The sequence below is a fragment of the Oratosquilla oratoria genome, chromosome 18 (genome assembly GCF_046742065.1).
Source record: "Oratosquilla oratoria isolate Oo_2021 chromosome 18, ASM4674206v1, whole genome shotgun sequence".
NCBI classification, from domain to species: Eukaryota; Metazoa; Arthropoda; class Malacostraca; order Stomatopoda; family Squillidae; genus Oratosquilla; species Oratosquilla oratoria.
In genome coordinates, this window is record NC_134794.1 from 10,598,749 (window position 1) to 10,621,532 (window position 22,784).

At 40.4% G+C, this 22,784-nt stretch overlaps 2 protein-coding genes across 2 annotated transcripts in view; both read left to right on the forward strand.

Annotated features, from left to right (window-relative positions):
- The first annotated feature begins 273 nt into the window (after positions 1-273).
- On the forward strand, positions 274-15,182 carry LOC143035061 (venom protease-like). Its single transcript, XM_076201554.1, has 7 exons — positions 274-501; positions 3,305-3,540; positions 6,622-6,728; positions 7,371-7,539; positions 7,814-7,916; positions 10,262-10,431; positions 11,861-15,182. The coding sequence occupies exons 1-7, from the start codon at positions 366-368 to the stop codon at positions 12,050-12,052; spliced, it is 1,113 nt and encodes a 370-aa protein (XP_076057669.1). The 5' UTR covers positions 274-365; the 3' UTR covers positions 12,053-15,182.
- A 1,790-nt stretch (positions 15,183-16,972) lies between these two features.
- The window catches only part of LOC143035062 (venom protease-like), a 105,287-nt gene continuing 99,475 nt past the window's right edge, over positions 16,973-22,784 (forward strand). The window contains exon 1 of the mRNA XM_076201555.1: positions 16,973-17,082. The gene's annotated coding sequence lies outside the window, so the exon portion shown is untranslated. The remainder of the gene's footprint in view (positions 17,083-22,784) is intronic.

Here is a 22,784-nt window from a genome sequence, read left to right on the forward strand (position 1 = left end):
TGCTCGTCACAAACACTCGTAACACTCTAATTTTCTTATGAATTGCTTTTGAGCCACTGTAAAGGCCCTCGCTTACGCTTAATAGACTTGGGAGGCATAATTAAGTGTTTCAAGGTATCTATTTGTACTGAAAAATGCACAAAATTGTTCACTGATACCGGACAAAACACAGTTTTCAACCACCTGCCGCCACCTATCGGGCATTTCTGGTAGTACGTGAGGCGCGCGTTCTTTGAATTCATTTGTCGGCCGTCCGGACTCAAACTATTAGCCGGACACTGTCCGGATAAAAAGATATCCGGAATAAGGAGGTCCGGAAAGACGAGAGTCGAGTGTATAAGTAGATAAACACACACACATATTTAATGACATTAATGTGTCTATGTAAATACACATTTCGCTATATAATACTGACATGCAGTTTAATTTATGTTATCACAGCCGACAACGGAGGTCTCACTGGAGCATCAGTTGATATATCAGCCCCCGAGGTCAACTTTCGTGAGTATATATAGATATATACACCTATTTTATTTCATTTAATCTATTTATTTTTCATTGTTATTTCTCTGGCATCACTTTCCCTCTATTTTGGCTTTCGCCTCGGGCGTGACAGACATCAAGTATGACAACGTAGATTATATGTGTAGTTGGGAAATTCAGTTACTTGTTATTTTTTTTCCGCTACATAGGAGTAAAAAGATTGCTCGAGCTTACATATATCTGAAAAAAAAAAAAAAATGCCCACTGTCGTAGTGTTGGTAAGAAAGATTTAAACGAGTGACACTGTTTATCCATAAGTCACTTTTCGGCTTCATTGTTACCAGATCCTGTACCAATACTGCATTTCATACCAGCAAAGGTCAAACTTGTTTATTTTCTCAGATGGCTTAACGTTGCTCCATGTTTCCCTGCATCGTGTGAAGTGCTGATAGACCGGCAAACGGGATCAAACTGGTTCCACAACAGTACAGTCATACTAGTCGCATATTCTCAGATGACGGTGCGAGCAAGTGTATTATCGCCAAGTAGAAATGAATAAATGAACAAATAAATAGGTAAATGAATTAATAAATACAGTTTTGGGCTGCTCGTCTGTGGTGAGGGAAAGGCTGTTCAGTTTTGTTTCTTTAATTTCTGATCATAGTCTGATACAACAACTGCTGGCAAGCCCAGAGAGAAACTCCGGGGGTTGCCAGACTTCCCTAGCTAAAAGTTACAGCAAGCAAACAAGAATTAGAGAAACTATGACAAGGAGGAGTCGAATACACAGAGGAAATAGAAATGGCAGAAATAATGAATAAGCATTTTAAATCTGTGTTTACAAGGGAAAACATACAACCTAGAGATATCGAATGGGAGGAGAGAGTTCCCCCTATGAAAGAGATAGAAGTATCAAGAAATGAAATAATGAAACAAGGCTAATAGATGTAATACAATAAAGAGATGGATGGCCTGATTGTGCATTTCTAGACCTTAAAAAAGCTTTTGATAAGGTGCCACATAAGAAGTTGCTTAAGAAATTAGAAACTGCTGGAGGAATACAGGACAAACTACTGAAGTGGATGGAAGACTTCTTGCATGAAAGAAAAATGAGAGTGGTGATAAGAGACAAACACTCTAATTGGGATGAAGTGATAAGTGGTGTTCCACAAGGAACAGTTCTGGCCCCAATAATGTTTGGTATATATATTAATTATATGGATAAAGGAATTGAAAGTTATATGAGCTTCTTTGCGGATGATGCAAAATTGTTGAAAAAGTGAACACTGAAGAAGATTGTGAGTCGCTACAGAGTTATCTCAATAAAGTATGGGAATGGAGTAGGAAGTGAGAGATGGAATTCAATATTAAGAAGTGTAGTATAATGGAATTTGGAAGAAGCAAAAAAATAGTGGGATCATATAAATTGGGAGAAGAAGAAATAAAAAAAAGTAGAAAATGAGAAGGACCTGGGAGTCATTATTATGAACAATATGTCCCCTGAGAAACATATAAACAAAATTTTTGGAGAAACTTATAATTTGATAAGAAAAATTAAAGTGGCATTTACATACCTGGATGAAGAAATGGTGAAGAAAATAGTTGTCACTTTGATAAGACCAAGATTGGAATATGCAGCGACGACGAGGTCACCAAGTACAATATATATATATATATATATATATATATATATATATATATATATATATATATACATATACATATATAACAAAACTTGAAAGAATACAAAGAGCAATTATAAAATTGGCACCAACACTCTCAGAACTATCATATGAAGAGAGACTAGCAAAACTTGAGCCACAGACATTAGAGCAAAGAAAAGAGAGAGGAGACTTGATAACTATTTATAGAATCATAAAAGGCATAGAAACTATTGATAGAGAGGATCTAATAAAATGGAATAGTAGAAATACAAGAGGACACAGAAAGAAAATCAAGAAAGACAGTTATAGAAGAGATCTGAAAAAGAACAGCTTTCCCACCAGAGTAATAGACATTTGGAACAAGTTAGATGAGAAAGTGGCATGTGCAAAAACAATACATGAATTTAAAAACAGCCTAGATAAAATGAGATATAAAGACGGTACCCCACGAGCATAGCTCCCCTTCCTGTAAAATACAACTAGGTAAATACACTCATATTTTAAGGAGGGTGGGGGGGGTGTCGCCAATATGGTTGGACCGACAGCCTGGTGTGGGAGGGGCCCTTTTCCCGTTACCGATTTCGGGGGTTGGGTTGGATGAGACGGGGGGGGGGGGGGTTGCCATGGAGTCTATTGGGTGATGGGTGGAATGTGCCCCTCAGTAAGAAAGATGCTAAGAGTCGTATCGTGCACGTTTTCAACTCATGGCTAATCCAATTCACCATTCTTGATATGAAACTCGAATGAATATGTATCCAAGGGTAGGCACGTTCCAACCCTTCCTCCCTCAATTTTATATTTATATATATATATATATATATATATATATATATATATATATATATATATATATATATATATGTACACACACACACACACACACACACACACACACACACACACATATATATATATATATATATATATGTGTGTGTGTGTGTGTGTGTGTGTGTGTGTGTGTGTGTGTGTGTGTGTGTGTGTGTGTGTGTGTGTGTGTGTATGTATATGTATATATATATATGTATGTATATATATGTATATATATGTATGTATATATATGTATATATATGTATATATATATATATATATATATATATATGTATGTATATATATAAACCGAGACATAGATGCCATTGACACTTTTTTCCCAACCGTAGATTGTGGCGATTCTTATCCTCGTAGAGTTGAAGATCTTACATTTCTTCATGAAGATGTGAGAATGGCGTACGACGAATTTCAACAACTTGGCTTCACCATCTTTAATGTGTCAAGAAATAGAGGCGGTATCATCACCGCCTTCGAATGGTCGAATGGTACCGACTCGGGGATTTACCCGCTTTATGCATTAGCCGTTGGTGGAGAACCAGCCCGTTATGAACTCGTGAAATATATGGTAAGTTGTTCATTTGCAATATCATATTTGAGTCTACAGTTCTGCTTTAATTTGCCACAGCCTAATTCTGTGTACAGAGGGGTTACAGCATGGGTCTGCAGATCAGGAGAATGTTTATGTGAAGCTGTAACAATTCATTATTGTAGATTTGTAGTGGGGATCAACATCGAAGGTTTGGTGAGACAAACAAAGTGAAGTCGTGTTCACTTTAATGTCTCAGCCTTCTCTCTTTACAATCATGGTGCAACCTCGGAGTAGAACTCGGGGAGTTACCAAATTCTATTTACAGGCATAAGTTGGTAGTTGCCCCTAAACAACTAAAAATAGTTTATTTTTTCCTATATCTACAAATACAATGAATGGATTGGGTCTGGGCATTCACTATCCATGTATGGGATAATATTTACATAAGATTTACAAAAGATAAAGAACATAAAGGAAACATGTGATAAAGAAATAACGTGTTGACATATGTTGATCTGGAGGTTGGCAATGTTGGACGGAAACGTCTATTATTTTGCCAGGTATTTGGGTGTGGTCCGAAGCGCCTGGCTCCTCTTGTCACTTTTAGGTCCGACGACAGTGGAGGGTCCCTTAAAATTTAGATCAAATTCATAGTGGAGAGTTCCATAAGAGTTGTCTGAAGATGTCGGAGTTCTCTCTCACTCCACATGCATACGTGTTGGGCACGCTAGACATCTAAAGGATTGCCTCTTCTTTTCAATCATCTTGCAACAGATGCTCGGCTTAGCTACCATTCACTGCCCACAGTGAGGTTAATGCTCAGGGAAGATAAGAAGTAATACGAGGCCTTTGCAGAACCTTGCCATGAAGGTGCAACAGATGCTTGGCTTAGCTACCATTCACTGCCCACAGTGAGGTTAATGTTCAGGGAAGATAAGAAGTAATACAAGGCCTTTGCTAGTCGTTTGAAGTGATAATGACCTGCGGGTGTGCTAAAGGCTGTTATAGGCCTAGACTCTGGAGAAAGGGGGATCTAGATATATCCTGACATAAGGTCCAAAGTCGTGAACACTACGTTGTTTTCACTGACGGAATGCAAAATATCTTGTAATACAGGGAGGTAATGTCTATCTGGGATTATAAACTTATTTAATTCTCCGAAGTCTACTACTAGGCGGAAGAAACCATCGTGTTTAGGGGCAACAAAGAGAGGGAAATTCCATTCACTGATTGATAATTCTTTAATAACTTGCGCAATCATGCCTTGGATAAGGTTATCTACAAACATGCGTTTACTATGTGGCATTCTGTATGAGGGAATGTGACGTGGTTTTAGAGTTCTCACGAAGGAGTATATTATGCTGAATGAGATTAGTAACTTCGAGGGGTTCACCTGGAGTGACAATAGTATGTCTGAACTTGTTGCAAAGTGCAAGTAAGTCTGCTTGTGCACCAAAGAAGTCTATGGGGTTGAAATGTGATGCATAAATGGGTTCCTGTGCTGTGAAGACGTCGGAAATTGCGGCACAAACTTACGAAGTGTGAAATTTGTCATTCAGGACTTTGACGTGTAAAGGATATGCTTCGAAATCGCAAATGTTTGTACCAACTGTGAGATGGAGGGGTACGTTAGTGTCATTGGCAATTAAAATGAAAGTATGATCGTTCCTTGATGAAGAATTGATGGCTGCAAGGAGCGAAATGCCACTGAGTTTCTGGCATACAGAGTACATCGGTGTCATATGCTTGAAAAACTCGTATGTGTATCTTTGTATACTCACAAGGGAACATCGTCTTTGGGCTCATAAGTACTGCGTGAGTGTGTTTGAATGTAGATAACACTTCCGTGACTGGGGTAGATTTTGTGTTGAATTCCTCTAAGAGGGGCAGGAAGGTGTCCTCAGACGGCGAAAACTCTACGGTATTTAATAGTTGTTGTGTTTTTTTTTTTGTCCTAAGTTTGATTGATTTGGACATACGGAAGGAATTAGTGCGTCTATTACGTTTGGAACGCATGTCCACAACTTTCAGTAGGGTAGAAGAGTTAGAGTCATAGGGAGGGGTTTGGGTGGTGGTGCAAATTGTGCTAGCAGTTGGTGCATCCTCGTGTGAAGCGGAGTGAATTTGAATGGGGGGAGGAGTAGAATCAACTGACGCGGAGTCATGTTCTGCTTGCTCGGTCACGTGGATGTGGTTTACTTTGTAAGATGTTGCTGATGGCAATGCAGGGAGGAAATTATTTGCATAAATTATACAATTTTGAGCAGAGTAAATTATTATTTCATGTTGCTTCATCAATATCAAACCTATGAGGATATCAGCAGAAAAGTGTACGTCAGCTACGTAGGTGGTAACTGGAATGGATGGGCACTCATCTTTGAAGCTAATGTCTAGGGATAATTTACCTATGATCAGGAATGATACACCATCTACATTGCAAAGGTTGACGTCGGGGAGTTCCAAAATGGTGACACGCTTTATTACAGTGCGGTATTTATGGAAATTGTGTGTTGACATTATGTTAACTAGGGAACCCATGTCGAGAAAGATTGTCACTTTGGTGTTGTTAGACGTAACATTGAATATTAAGGAATGGGAAGACATGTCTGGGATATCCAGGGTATGTACAAGTAGAGTTGCTGAGTGAATTTCCGGGTATTGAGTAACTGTCCTTGGTGTGCACTGAATCTTGTTATTATGTAGTGATAAAGATGTGTTATGTGAATGCCTTGCAGGAGAGCGATCTGGGGATTCTGGTTTGTGTTGCCTCCGTGCTAATAGCACACGGCAACAATCACTCGTGTGAAAAAATATACCGTGATAATCGCAGTATCGGTTTAGTTGTGAAGGGTTTCTTTGGTAACACATGTTTACGAGGTGTCCTCGTTTGTGGCAGTATGTACAAACCAGTGTATACAAACCAAGGGTACATGACGAAGAGATTGGAACAGATGCTGGGATATGGCGAGGAAGGGGAGATGGCTGAATAGAGACAGATAGAGATTCAGATTGATAAAAGACGCTTGTCTGTTGCAATGGCGTCTAGCAGGTGCTTTAAGATAAAGGAAAAACGTATGAAAACAAAAGACAGATTCACGAATTCACTTCCTTCTGCAGGCACTTCTCGGATGGCAGGAGCGGAATGGTGACATCACTTGGTTTTGTGATGGAGTCCTTATCAATGAAGAATGGATCCTCACGGCCGCACACTGTTTGTTACAAAGGTAGGAGGTGGGTAGGAACGAGGAACGGACAAGAGCGGACGAGAGTAGTCACTTCAGAAAGAAAACAGATGACATAACGTCACAAGCAGACAGAGACCTTACATGCAAAGTGCCGCCCGGGGCAAAGTTCTCAGATTGTATAACAAATGTAATCTTATTGTACCCTTTGAGATGAAAAACATATATATATTTAAAATAACCTAAAGAAAATGTCTGCAATAGAGGTATGTGCGTTTGAATGAATGAATGAATATATAAATAAATATGAAAAATTGCATATGGTCCTTATCAACAGATGTAAATGTTAGAAAATATCCAAGTTGATATCAGTAGTATACAGTATTCAATACCTGTACATTGATATATACAAAATTACATAATTCACAATATCTAGATTTTACTACATGTAGAGCAATTGCTGTAGAGAAAAGTCTATCAAGTCTTCGACAATAAATGTTACATTTGTACGTGATGGGGTGGTGAGTTTACACAATGAGGCGCTGAGTACCTGCGCTTGGACTGTTGGGACAGGTAACAGTCATTGAGGAGAACTGCGAGATTCAAACACACAACTTAGTGACATAAAATGAAACAAAACTTCTAAATTTGAAGACTGTATACATTTTCCCCTAATTCGGAAAGGAACCCAGACGTTGTGCGTCTCGACGAGTACGACCATAAGAATGACTCCGATCTGGTCTACCCGGTCGACTACACCATCACTCAGGTCGTCTTCCACCCAGACTACAAATACCCGGAAACCTATCATGACCTTGCTCTCATGCGCTTGAACGAGAGCATACACTACGACGTAAGAGGAGCCTCTGTTCATATATTAGTACTCACAGCCTCATAGTTCAATATCATGAAGTACAGACAGCGATGCACAGGCAGCGTTGGCAATATTTGTCAATCATTCATTTGTGTGTGTGTGTGCGTGCGCATGTGCACATTCTTAAACACGCCACTTTCAAATACGCACATAAACGTATGCTTTGATAATATAGTTTTGGAGTTGTTGGCCACACTTTTCATTAACTCAAATTCTCAAAAGTGCTTATTTGTTATTTTTTTTCACCTACCAGAGAACAAATGCCAACCCCGCGTGTCTACCTTGGGGGAAGAACAGCAGGACGAACCTCGTCGGAACCAAAGTCACACTGACCGGTTGGGGAGCTACAGAATTTGGTAAGAAAACTCATTCTATGACAACGGTAACATACTTTACAGAGCCTGACAAAAGTCAGGCGACTTCACGTAGCTGAGGTGAGGCCTTTAAACGGTATCATGTAAGTACAAGAGAATTCCAAGAAGTAAGTCACCAGGGAAGATACGTATGCTCAGGAGTATGTGATAGCAGCCTCCAATCGAATCGAAATGCTTGGCGCCCTTCAAATCCCAAAACTAAGAGATAACTTCAAGGGTAAATCTATTAAAGTTGCCGTCGAGTGCAATGGAGACTGCCAAGGACGAGGAATGGTGTGACGTCGCGTGAGACACCAGATGAGTCACTGGACCAGATTGGCTGGGGATCTGGACCAGCATAAATCTCTGAAATGACAGACTAGACCTCTCATAAGAAGGGACAAAGAGAGGTATGTCAGTGGAATCATTGAGGATATAGAGAGCCATCTTAATGTGCATGACAGATCTGCTTTTGATGCCCTTAAAAAAACTCCAAATCTGTGACCTAAATGAACACTATCTGAACAGGCGATAGACAACTAATATCAGACATGGATGGATGTAGAGTTCATTGGGGCGAGTGCATGGATGACCCTCTGAGCGGTCAGGCTCACCTTGCTGGTAACGACTGCCAAGCTATTGATAAACGAAATTCTGTCCTCTCTGAGTGAGATCAGAGACGGGGTAAGTTGAAGGGTGGAAATGAGGCTGGCATCTGCTAGGTCACTGTAGGTGTTAGGCTGCTGGTCTGCCCCACGTTCGGCGCCAAATATTAGGCTGGTAGTCTGCCCCACGTTGGACAATCAATTAGGCTGGTTGAAGGCAAACACTGGTGGAGAGTTGGTTTATTCAACAATGAATGTTGGGCGCCAGTGGGGGGTTGGGAGGAACAAGACGGCGAGGGAGGTGACGACTGTGCTTCATGTGTCTCCGGCGATGTTCTTGCGAGGTAGTAAAAGGGGAGGGGAAGGTGGTGAGAAAGCAGGAACAGCGAGCCACACTCATGTATGCTGATCCGGGGGTGATCTCAATCTTCGTGCGATGGTCCATCCTTTATATACACGGACAGGTCATGATCCGTGCTCCTAATTGGCGTGAGGTCATGTGTGCTGCGTGGGAAGTTGTAGGTAAAAACGTTGATGACGGCGACCCACGAAAACAGAGGGCATGCGTTCCTCAATGGATCCAGTTGTTTATATCACACGGCTGGCCGAGGTGTAGTTAGTCATCGCAAAGCCGATGCTGGCACTGCACGCGTTTTTCTTCAAAAAAGATTTTGATGATCATGCGGCAGACCCTAGCAGAGAAGAGGAGAGAATGGGAGTGATGAGGTAAGGAGCGGTGAGTACTACTCCTAAGAGTAGGGTTGCTGAAAGGCGGTGAGACACTGGTCCACGAGTTGCATGCATTGCTTTCTACCGTTTCGTAGTCCAGTACCAATCCCTCTTAATGGAAAAGGGGGCCAACCATTCCTGTCTGAAGCAGAAAAAGGGGAAGGACTGCAGTGATTGCTAGGCAATGTGCTTGCCCTCTGTTGCTGGCACGGGTTCACCCCCATCCGCTAAAGTCCCAGAGTCCTGAGCAGTTGAGTTTCACTCCCAGTAAGTCAACAACTAATCGAATCCTAATGCTTCGTGTTCTTACGGAGACCTGACGATGTACGCCTGTGAGACATGGACACTGAATGCTGACTTGAAGAGGCTTATCGATGTCTTTGTTATGAAGTGCCTTGGGAGATTTATGGGGCATTACTGTCCTGACTTTGTATCAAACCAGCATCTGCTCTGTGAGATTCTATGTCCGTTACCCGCATAATTCGTGAATGTTATCTCTGGATCTATGGGTATGTGGCAAACTTCCCTCATCTTGATCTTGTTTACTGGGTTGTCTCCATTAGAGACAAACATTGGTAGGAGAGAGAAAGGGGACGACGTCCGCAGAACTCACGGGTAGAGCAAGTCGATCGATTCTGTCGAGAGTTGTTTGAAAAGAAAAAAGTGTCTGTATAAGGGTTTGCTTCAAGGAAACCGTCGGGAATTGCGTTGGCTTGCAAGTGAAGCAAGGAGGTCCTCGGTGTATACTTCTCATTGGTGACTGGGGCGGACTTAGATCGAAGGGGATCTCTGGTGAATGAGATGCTCTTTTGTGGTTCAAAACTGTCTTTGAATTTCCATCAATTTGCCATTGTCGTGTTTGTCTATAGAAGTTCAACCTTGTGTGCATTCCTAAATGATGATCATACCAACCGTCTTCCAGCTTGACTGTTATGATAGTATGTCCTGTCTCTAGTCTCTCTATATGACAGGCTTTGTGAGTCTGGTATCTATTTTTATCCTATATTTTTGCAGGAGGGGCGGGCAGCAGCATTCTCCAAGAGGTCAATGTGACCGTGTTTGACTCATCTGTGTGTGACAGGAGCTACTCCACGTTGCACGACTATGCCACAAGGTTCCCACAAGGAATCGGCAAGAATATCGTTTGTGCCGGCGATCCTGAAGGAGGAAAAGACGCCTGTTCGGTAAGGATGCAACAGACAAATGCACAGAGTTGACTGAATAGTTCCAAAGTATACAAGCTCTGTCCATGAACGTGCATGGAGTCGGTATTTTACAATATTGTCGAATTGTCACCGAGATAATTTCAACAATTGTGGACACATTTTACATACTTAGAATTTTAGCCCAACAAGGTGTTACACAGGACGAGCAAAAGACCAGCAGGAGGAGTCCATTTGGTTCTTAATGTACTTACTATTATTATTATTATTTTACTATTCTACATCCAGCTCAAGGTATCGACAGAAAAGTCTTCCAGCAGCTTGATTTGTGTGTGTGTGTGTGTTTGTGTGTGTGTGTGTGTGTGTGTGTGTGTGTGTGTGTGTGTGTGTGTGTGTGTGTGTGTGTGTGTGTGTGCGTGTGTGTGTGTGTGTTTGTGTGTGTGTGTATGTGTGTGTGTGTGTGTGTGTTTGTGTGTGTGTGTGTGTGTGCTACTCGTATATGCATGTTGCAGTTTTGCAAACCAAGGGATGGGCATGAGAACTGGTGCTGTATGGCATTTGATTCGTATAAAATGTTAAGTATCATAGTCAATGTGTTATGCCTTCTAATAATGTAGAAGACATGTGGAGTTAAGGCAGTTTGTCTTTTGAAAACCTGATATAATGTTAAGACGGAATTAACCCACCATAAGAATGAAGTTTGTCTCTTTATGCTGATTCCATAGAGACACAAGTAAAAGAAAAAAGAGTTAATGCGTTATAATTTTTTATGGCAAAATTGACAATTGTAACAAGAATTTATAAGCGAATAATAGTAGATAAACAGATGGGTATATAAATGAATATACAGTGTAATTGAATTCTGAGAGTTTACAACACACACTTTTACCTGCACATCCTGATGACACGAATAAAAACAATAATCATAATAACACTGGGCAACAAAGAATTTGTCCCAAGGAAAACAATAGTTGTCTCATATGTGTTTTTGCACGCAGATTCCCAAAATAATTTCCACTTTTCTCCATCATCCATAATTTTTGTGTTCCATGATATGTTAGGTTACGTGTGTTACGTGGGATAATTTTCAATCAAGCGATTAGCAACACTGAGTTTGGGTTTCCCGGACTGAATAAAATCACAGGACAGAAGGCAGAACAAAAGCATTGTGAGGTCGTCATTAGTGATGAAAGTGTTAACGAGGTCTTTCCTTGTTGACTGCTGGTTGCAGAATGTTGATGCACTCAGTATTTTAGTGATTTATGTGGTATCTCTGTGAGCCGTTAAAGAAGAATGCTGATAATTTTCTTAAAGTCTACTATCCTTCTATTCTGTTAGCCTCTTAGAAATCTCTCCTTGACCATCTCTATGGCTCCACATCTTCGGTGTGATGTTGTCCTCCAGGAAGGATAGAAACGCTGGTAATTGCTGATTAAATATTCTCTTTCAGGCTGACTCAGGGGGCCCCATCGTCTACCTGGACGATGAAGAACGCTTCACCGTCGCAGGGATCGTGTCACTAGGCTACGGTTGTGGAGACCGTAACTTCCCAGGCATCTACATCTCCCTCCACGAGCCCTCGTACCTCGCCTGGATCAAAAAGGTGGCCTTCAACCCCAACCGAGGTCCGAGTGTACCCTAGGGGCCGAATTAGGTTTTAGCACCATTTCGCTAAGCTGGGAGGCGTGATGAATGTGTTTTAATGGGTGTGAGGTGAGTGAATGTTTTGACCTGGCCACCCTACTTACAAGGGTGAGAGGCTTTGTTGGGATATGGGTTTGTACGTATGTAAATATTTTGCTATGGAAAAGTATATACAGTACATGTACCAAAAGACTCTTTCCCAAAAAGAGTGCTGATGACACTTCTGTTATCCCTCTGTTCTGATCTGTCTAAATACCAAGGACTTTTTCCCCCTTACAAAGGAAGTAGCCAAGTGAAAAGGCAAATATCCACTCCCACCCATTCCACTCCCATCCACCGTCCTTTCTTCCTTTTCATCTTAGCTCTTCATGGATGACAGGTCACCCCTGCATGCCACCCACTGCCCCTGGTGCATAAAGCAACATTGGAGACAGCTTCTCACCCCCCCCCCCTATTACTTCCAACACCTCTGTCTTGGGCGTAGAGGCAAAGATGCAACATATAAATACAGATGATAAGTCATGATGAAAAATTATCACATGGAATCTGCAAGAAATAACATTGCAAAACGCATTGTTTGATGTTATGCATTCTTGGCAAATCCACAATGTTAAATATTTTATTCCTGGGAAACATTAGTTTTGAAGTTTCCAAATACATATACTAAAAAACCATTTCCCCATATAAATGGGGGTAGCTATGTCAAAGTTTACGAGTATACCCACCTGACACACACCCATCTAAAAACGCATTTGTTATCCCTCGTATTTTACTTCTTTGTGGATGAAGGATCATCCCTGTCCCAGCCACACTGATTTGGTTGGAAGCAATGTACTTCTTAAGCATGGCCTGACAGGTGAATCTAGTTTACCTGTCCCTTGTAAGAGGGGAAAAGCCGTTGGTATATGTATGTGTTTTGCGATATATACTTACATGAAGCAAATTGGCAACTTAGCTACCACAAGCGTCATGCGGCTTGCACCACATCTCAGTGTCTTTCGAGGCGTTCACAGTAGAGGGAGTAAGTTGGAAAGCCGCTCGTCTGGCTACCTTCCCGCCTTGATTAGTATCCTTGTAGTACTCCCTAATGTTGGATACTACTTCTCCCAAGTAAATCTACAGCCATACCGCGTCTTTAAAAAAAGAATATGTGGCAGAGGTCAAAAATTCAAACTTTACATGACAACAGGAGAGAGAAACAAGCGCAGGCTGCCTTACTGCCCTCGGACGCGATAACACCACCTCTCTCTCATCACTCAGCCTCACTGTAGCCCTCATCATGATCTCAGCAACTGCTCTTAACTTCACAGCATTCGCCTTCACCACTACTAAGCGTAACAGGAATAAAACAAGTTACAAGATAAGTCTTGCGTCACCAATTCCTGCAAGACAAAATTCTTCCCTCCTCTGAAGATGAAGAGATATTTGATCACACGCTCTCAGTTGGAAAGCATCATCGAAAATCTTGTTATGCATGTGGGGGTGAGAAGAGCATTGAAGCTTCATGCAGTGCCTTTAACTGCTCCATTGTTATCACATGTAACACTTGCACAGATCATGAAGATGTATCTGTAAAGCCTCTGACACCCTCACCTGCGAATGAATATCTTGTAAATTAGAAGGGGTTCAGGAGCCAAACAGGCCTGAATCTTACAATAAACCCTTGTTCTATCTGGATTTACCTCATATCTCAAAACTAAAGATATTGAAATTTCGAGCTAAATAACTCCGTTGTTTTTCAAGTGATTGCATTTATACATATACCTATGGAAAGGAGAAAATAAGGAGATCTTTTTCATCGAGAGACATTTTAAAAATACCTAAGGCTGTCCAGGGAGATTTTTTTTTTCTGGAAAAATACTTGACATCCGAAGGCACGTTGCTAATGATCTGCAGGAAACTTGGGAAGACTGGCTACCCCATGTCAGTGCCTGCAATAATAGCACTATCATTGTAGCAACGGAAAGGACACCTCATTATGTCATTTATGATTCTGAGAAGAGACTTTCGTATGATCTTTTGGATAGTTCTATTCGTCCTCTCTACAATTCTGAAAATCACAGTCATCTTCAGTGTCATACACTGCATACCATTTATGATTGTGTTAAAAGGGAACTTCAGGAGTCTAGATCAAACATGATACAGAAACAACATAGTAAGGCTACACCTGTTTCCATCCAAGAAGGTGATCATCTATTCAAGCAAATGCCTGAGCAAGTCTAAGTTAAACACAAAATTTACTGGTCCATTTCTAGTGACGCAGAGGCTTCATCCCACATAAATTCACGGTTTTGACCCATCTCAGTAACTTAGTGAGGTTCTGCATTCTGATAGGTTTAAGAATAGACAGGTGCCCATACCTGCATTTACCCAGCTTCCCCCAAGTCCCAATTTCCCCACAATGAGAGGTGGTGGCCGAGCCATGTAAAAAGAGCGTGGGACGCGATGCAAGCCAGTTTCTTGTCAGCCGTGAGCTAGAGAGCACACGGTCCTTTTTTTTTTTTTTTTTGTAAAATGTTTCGATTTATACATAATTTTTGCAATTTGCTGTGACTTTCATTTAGACCACCATTATATGTGTCTCAGTTTGCGCTTGGGCTAAGGGATCGATTGGAGTGGGTGGGAGCAAGGTTAGTCAGCACTGAGCAGCCTTGGTGTTGTGTGAAAATGTTAGCTTGGTGGTAGTAGTTCTCATGGTCATCGCTGTAATTATCTTCCGGCGTTGTTTGGGAGATGGCTTCCTCGTGTTCTCTGAGCTCAGCTTCCTTGCATTTATCTATAAGGAGTTTATCAGTCGCATAACCGCCCATCTAAGTTGCTTCTTGGCGTATCTTCCGAATTCTTGCTGTTTTGGGTCCGTAATTAGACAGTTATCTTTTTACGTCATAGGGTGTCTTTTCTGTAACCTCATTTCAAGTATATATATATACTGTATATATATATATATATATATATGTACGTATATATATATATATATATATATATATATATATATATACATATATATCGCCTAATATGGGGATTGGATGAAATTGAGGCTACTTCATCGGCAGCTACGTGAAGTGTGGTCGAACATTCGCACGTAGCTCAGTCGCTAGAGTCTTGACTTCGTTATTATGCACGCACAGGGCAGGGTTCGAATTCCTATGCAGAGCTTCTAAACATTTTCATATATATATATATATATATATATATATATATATTTAATTATATATATATATATATATATATATATATATATATATTGGACAGAAGGACGACAGAATGAGTGGAAGGGTGGTGAGATAAACACCGAGTAATGTTGGAGTGTAAATTTACTGACGTTTCGTCCTTAACAGGACTTCTTCAGAGTATGAGTACATAAGCATAAAATCAACATATATATACACGCGTTCGTGTCCGCGTTCCTGCTAACCCACGCCACTCGAGTCCGCTTGTTTCCTCATCTCCCGGCGGATGAGTCGTCCGGACATTTCATCAAACTGTCTCAAATGTCCGGACGACTCATCCGCCGGGAGATGAGGAAACAAGCGGACTCGAGTGGCGTGGGTTAGCAGGAACGCGGACACGAACGCGTGTATATATATGTTGATTTTATGCTTATGTACTCATACTCTGAAGAAGTCCTGTTAAGGACGAAACGTCAGTAAATTTACACTCCAACATTACTCGGTGTTTATCTCACCACCCTTCCACTCATATATATATATATATATATATATATATATATATATATATATATATATATATACATATATATATATATATATATATATATATGCATGTAGTTTGACATGCATGTAAGTATATACATGAATGCATACCTGTCAAATCTTACGGCGTAAGTTGAAAATCTTATGCTTTTTCTCCGCATGCGATGTGTTTTTTAATGTGTTTGTGTTAAACAATTTGAAATAAATTATCCTTTTCAAATGTTATATACCACGTCAAGTCTGACGTTTAAGTTTACACTTTGTTTTCATTGTGCTTTTGTTTTGAAACAAATAAATATTTAATTACAAAAAGAATATGGTTTTCTTTTGGTTCAATTACCGTTTTATACATAAACTTATGGTCTCTAACGCAAAATCTTACGGCAAGACAGCACAGTAGTTTAACAGGTACGTGAATGATGTATACAGCATATACTGTAACTATATATATTTATTAAGAGTAGGATAGATGAGGTGTGTTAAGCCTTCATGGTCCACTACTCGACCATTGGGCTATCCCCTGGAGGGTGATACAGATTCAATATATTCCAGTAAGACTCTGTAAGATGGTGAGAAGTTTGGTTGTGAATGGAGCCTGAAACCAATGCTCCATCGGCCCGGCCTTACTGTGCAAACTCTGAAATGCGACATTTGTATATATTCTGCACTTTGGAAGACGTGAAAATATTCAATGGTTCAACCTAGACTCTATTACCACATAACCTTTGGGTAACGAGTGAACAATTTAATATCAGACATTCAACACTGCTAGCGAGAAATGTGTTGAGAAAATATTAACAATATAGGAAATAAGACAACAGAGTACCATATACCGTATTGGTTTGGAAGTTAAATAAGGATATCAGTTACACGTAATAATTATGTATTGGGAATTTTGGGGGGAAAACCCTTGCATGCTTAGACTACCAGGAAAATAGGTTTTGTCTTGCAGTTGCTCATTAACAATTTCCGTATTTACATTATTTTGCTTTAGGGGACATTAAAACACAAAAACACAATAAATTTCATCCTACAAGATAACAAATAAACAATTCGGGTGTAAGTATATGACAATTTTCTTACTGTTCATTAAACAGGAAATTTGACGAACGTTGTGGTTTGGAAGTCCCAGGAGGTTGCTCTGAGGGCAAGGTACGTCATCGGCAGCTGGGGTTGTAAGATGCCGCCAGCCAGTGGTCGTCTGAACGCCGTGTTGTGAACTTGCGATAACAGAGAGCTGCATTAAGTGGTTCCAATCATTCGTTCAACCAGTGCATCTCTGCACGTTCATTCTTGATTTAACTTTGTATTCACGGTATGTGGTCTTCCATTTACCGTTATTTTTTATAAATGTTGCATATACAGTATACTTCCAGACACTGGTGCAGATAGAAATGCGTTGGGTTTAACTTACAAGATAGATCATAGAATAAGTGGGGTAAGAGAAAGTTCGATTGAGCAAGAGATATTTATAAGAAACGAGAAACAATAGAAAATAAAGAAATATCTGAAAAGGTGTAATCGAAAAAAAAATTAGACCACTTGTTTTTATTTATGTATACATAATTGTTTTATTTATTCAGTGCTTTTATTTGTGTATATATTCAATTGTATATATGACTGATTAGATATTTAATCAATTAGTGTATTTTGCATCCGACCTTGCTACCACAGAAAGTCTCGTATTCAATTGTATATATGACTGATTAGATAATTATTAAATCAGTTAGTGTATTTTGCATCCGACCTTGTTATCAACAGAAATGTCTCGTGTCTGCATAAATTCAATCATATTGAGGAAGAAAGAATCAACAAGTTAAAAGTAGACGAAATAGCCTTAAAAAAACGCAAGCGGAAATAATGAGTTAAGTGCTCAGTCTGCATGTCCCAAGGAGAGTGACTTTCAAGAGGAAATGGAAACGACATGGAACGCTGAGTGAGGCAATAGAGGAGGAGCGAGTACAAAACTCGCTGGGGCCACTGCACGTGAGAAAATGGTATCTCAAACTAGCATTAACGGAACTAGATACTCAACTCAGTGTGGACAAGACCTGGTGGATGGGATTCTTGAGTTAAGTGAAGAAGGGAAAGTGACTAGATATTGAAAAATGGTCAACGTGACCATTGGGTCACAGTTGATGAAAGGGGGAAGCAAGGAAAAAACCCAATATTACAAACTCGTGTTCTTGACAGTTATGATAGCTAAAATGTGTGATAATAATGAAAGAGGGACAAAATAATTTGAAGAGAGGGAGACCTTTGCGTATAAATGATATACAGACGAGAAAGATTTTGTATTTCACACTATTTTTTCCCTAAGAATGATTGGTGTTGACACCAGTTATAATGTGGATCTATGTTGATTTATGAAATGAATGGTCATACAATACTATTTGATGATGGGGCCAAGGTCATGAGGACAGTAAAGGATGAAAGTGATTGTACGAGGTTGTAGGACTGAAGTCATAGCAGGAACATGGGTAAAAGACCACCGAGAATTATTTTCATTGACGATTGTCACCGGAATACACAGACAAACATGCACACACACACACACACACACACACACACACACATATATATATATATATATATATATATATATATATATATATATATATATATATGAGAGAGAATGTGGGTGGGGAAGGGCAAACGAAGATGTGTTAGGAATAGAGTTTAATGTCCTAACGTTGCGACCAACTTGGTCTTCTTCAGAGGACTACAGCATTACAGACGGATCACAATTCTTATATTCGTAGTGAGAGGGAACCCGCCAAGGTATGAGCGTCATGTTTTCCCTTTGGCTAACGATTTAATTATTAGGACACTTGCTGCTTTCGAGAGGCATTTAAATCCGTCTCTGTCGTTGTTGTTCTTGTTGGCGGCGATATGTGCAGCTTCCACAGTTTTTCTCATTTTCTTCTCAAATCCCTCGTGTAGAATTTCTGCGTTGTTCCAATCAGGTAGATGTCCACATTTGTCCAGGTGACGAAACAGGGAGTTAGATGTTCTATGAGCCCTGAGATCGTTTTTGTGCTCATTCAAGCGTTTATTGAACCCTCGACCTGACTCACCGAAATAAGATGATGGACAACCGTTGCATGGAATACGGTAAATGACACTGAGATTATTACGCATATTATTATGTTTCTTAAATATTTTTCCTATTTTATTGGAAGATATTTTTGCTATATTTATTCCACCTTTTAACAAATAATCATCAATATCTATGGTGTTTATAGAATTAGGGACAGAAATAAAATGAGACTTATCCTTTCCCGGGGTCCGGACGTTTGAGCCATCGTAGATCTTCTTGGCTTTCCTCGTTGTCCTGGTGATCACCTGGACAACGATGTAGATGTAGCGAAACGACCGAAGAATGTAGCGAAACGACCGAAGAATGTAGCGAAACGACCGAGACAATGTAGCGAAACGACCGAAGAATGTAGTGAAACGACCAAAAGGATGTAGCGAAACGACCGAGCAATGTATCGAAATGGTAGGCAGTGAACTGGCCATGTAGTGAAACGAAAATGACCTTATAAACCTGCACTTTTTGTATATTTATCATTTTCGTATTTAAAATGCGAAAAAACAATGTAGCGAAACGACCGAAGAAATGTAGCGAAACTACCGAAGAAATGTAACGAAACGACCAAAGAAATGTAGCGAAACGATCGAAGAAATGTAGCGAAACGACCAAAGAATGTAGCGAACTGGTTGGTAGCGAACTGGCAATGTAGCGAAACGACCGAAGAATTACAGGTCGTTTCGCTACATTGCAGTTCGCTACATTCTTTGGTCGTTTCGCTACCAAACTGGCCATGTAGCGAAACGTCCAATGGGTTACAGGTACTTTATAAACCTACACACATTGTATTTTTTTTTTTATCATATTCGTATCTCAAATGCGAATAAAAACAGTGTAGCGAAATGTAGCGAAACGACCGAAGAATGTAGCGAAACGACCGAAGAATTACAGGTCGTTTCGCTACATTGCCAGTTCGCTACCAACCAGTTCGCTACATTCTTTGGTCGTTTCACTACCAAACTGGCCATGTAGCGAAACGTCCAATGGGTTACAAGTACTTTATAAACCTACACACATTGTATTTTTTTATCATATTCGTATCTCAAATGCGAATAAAAACAGTGTAGCGAAATGTAGCGAAACGACCGAAGAATGTAGTGAAACGACCAAAAGGATGTAGCGAAACGACCGAGCAATGTATTGAAATGGTAGGCAGCGAACTGGCCATGTAGCGAAATGAAAATGACCTTATAAACCTGCACTTATTGTATTGTTATCATATTCGTATTTAAAATGCGAAAAAAAAACAATATAGCGAAACGACCGAGGAAATGTAGCGAAACTACCGAAGAAATGTAGCGAAACGACCAAAAAAATGTAGCGAAACGACCGAAGAAATGTAGCGAAACGACCAAAGAATGTAGCGAACTGATTGGTAGCGAACTGGCAATGTAGCGAAACGACCGAAGAATTACAGGTCGTTTCGCTACATTGCCAGTTCGCTTCCAACCAGTTCGCTACATTCTTTGGTCGTTTCGCTACCAAACTGGCCATGTAGCGAAACGTCCAATGGGTTACAGGTACTTTATAAACCTACACACATTGTATTTTTTATCATATTCGTATCTCAAATGCGAATAAAAACAGTGTAGCGAAATGTAGCGAAACGACCGAAGAATGTAGCGAAACGACCGAAAGGATGTAGCGAAACGACCAAAGAATGTAGCGAAACGACCGAAGAAATGTAGCGAAACGACCAAAGAATGTAGCGAACTGGTTGGTAGCGAACTGGCAATGTAGCGAAACGACCTGTATCCTCGACAGCTATTTCCCTTCCGAAGGAGAACTCAGAGCTCATATATGACCGATCTATGGGTAATACTGTGACCTCACACACACACACACACACACACACACACACACACACACACACACACACACACACACACACACACACACACACACACACACACACACACACACACACACACACACACACACACACACACACACACACACACACACACACACACACACACACACACACACACACACACACACACACACACACACACACACACACACAAAGACTATGACTATGATGATAATGTGTGTGTTGCGCGCGCGTGTGTTACAATTTGAACAGTTGGCAGTTTGTGTCACACATAATGCAGTTAAAGTAAGGAAAAATTATTCATTGATGTTTGATCTCTTATACACTATTTTGTAACCATCTAATACCCCCAGGGACTACCATTAGATGCAATCTGTCGTCATCTCCTATCAAAAAATAGATTAGATTTCGAAATACTTGTCCGTTACCCCCGCTGTGGTGGGTTCTCATAATACCTACCTGATACCCTGCGTGCGTGCGTGCGTGCGTGCGTGCGTGCGTGAGGACATCTCAGTCTTATTCCCTTTTGAGTGAATGTACAATACCCAGTGTACTATATTATGTTACCTGCAACTCATGTATTGTATGTATGTGTGTATATATAAGTGTATGTGTACGTGTGTAAGCATCTGCATCCCAGTTGCCTTCCTATATTCATTATGAAAACCTCCCTCCACTGTAGGACGCTATTGCGTAATAAATAAAACAAAAGTCCAATACATGATCAAAGACCATGTTACATAACACACACACACACACACACACACACACACAACTAGATACACACACACACACACACACACACACACACACACACACACGTACACACACACACACACGCACACACACACACACACACACAAACACACACACACACACACACGCACACATTGCAACATACATGCACATTGATATGTACGCATATATATACACAGACAACACACACATAATAACATAAGAATGAAGCAGAGTGCAAGGGACCATAAGACCTACACTTGGCAACTCCGTATCCATCACCCTGTTGTTTTAATTTGATGACACAAAACGCATATACACAAGCAATCTTTTGGGAGTTTTTACCTATTGTAAATGTCGTTGTCAACACCATCATCGTCATCGTTGTCATCGTCATCATCATCATCATCATCATCATCATCATCATCATCATCATCATCATCATCATCATCATCATCATCATCATCATCATCATCATCATCATCATCATCATCATCATCATCATCATCATCATCATCATCATCATCATCATCATCATCATCATCACCATCATCATCATCATCATCATCATCATCATCATCATCATCACCATCATCATCGTCATCATTATCATCCGTCCATCCATCCATCCATCCATTCATCCATCAAGAACGAAAGGCATGACCTTGCTATTGTCTCTGGCCGCCACTACGGCGGTCCGGGTTCAATTCCCGCCCAGTTTTAAGATTATCAGTATTACTTCGCTGGGAGTCGTTACTCCAACTGTCGTGTGCGCGGAGTTGTGTATGTGTATGTGTGCGTGTAAACTAACAGTGTTACCCATAGATCGGTCATATATGAGCTCTGAGATCTCCTTCGGGAGCGAATAGCTGTCGATCACGAGTCCAACACGTCATCCAAGACCATGGTGAATCACACACACACACACACACACACGCACGCACACACACACGCACGCGCGCGCACACACACACACACACACATACACATGTACACACACGCATACATGCACACACATACACACACGCACGCACACACGCACGCACGCACACACACACGCACGCACGCACACACACACACATACACATGTAGACACAGGCATATATGCACACACATACACACCACACACACACACGCACACACACACACACACACACACATATATATATATATATATATATATATATATATATATATATATATATATATATATTACACGCATACATATCCAAATAATGAAACGTACTCTGTGTATATATACGCTTTCTATTGTAAACAGAACATTTGGTAGAAATATTTCTCATTATATGCATCATTTTATTACACTGGATAGGAGATTGATCCTGTGAAATGC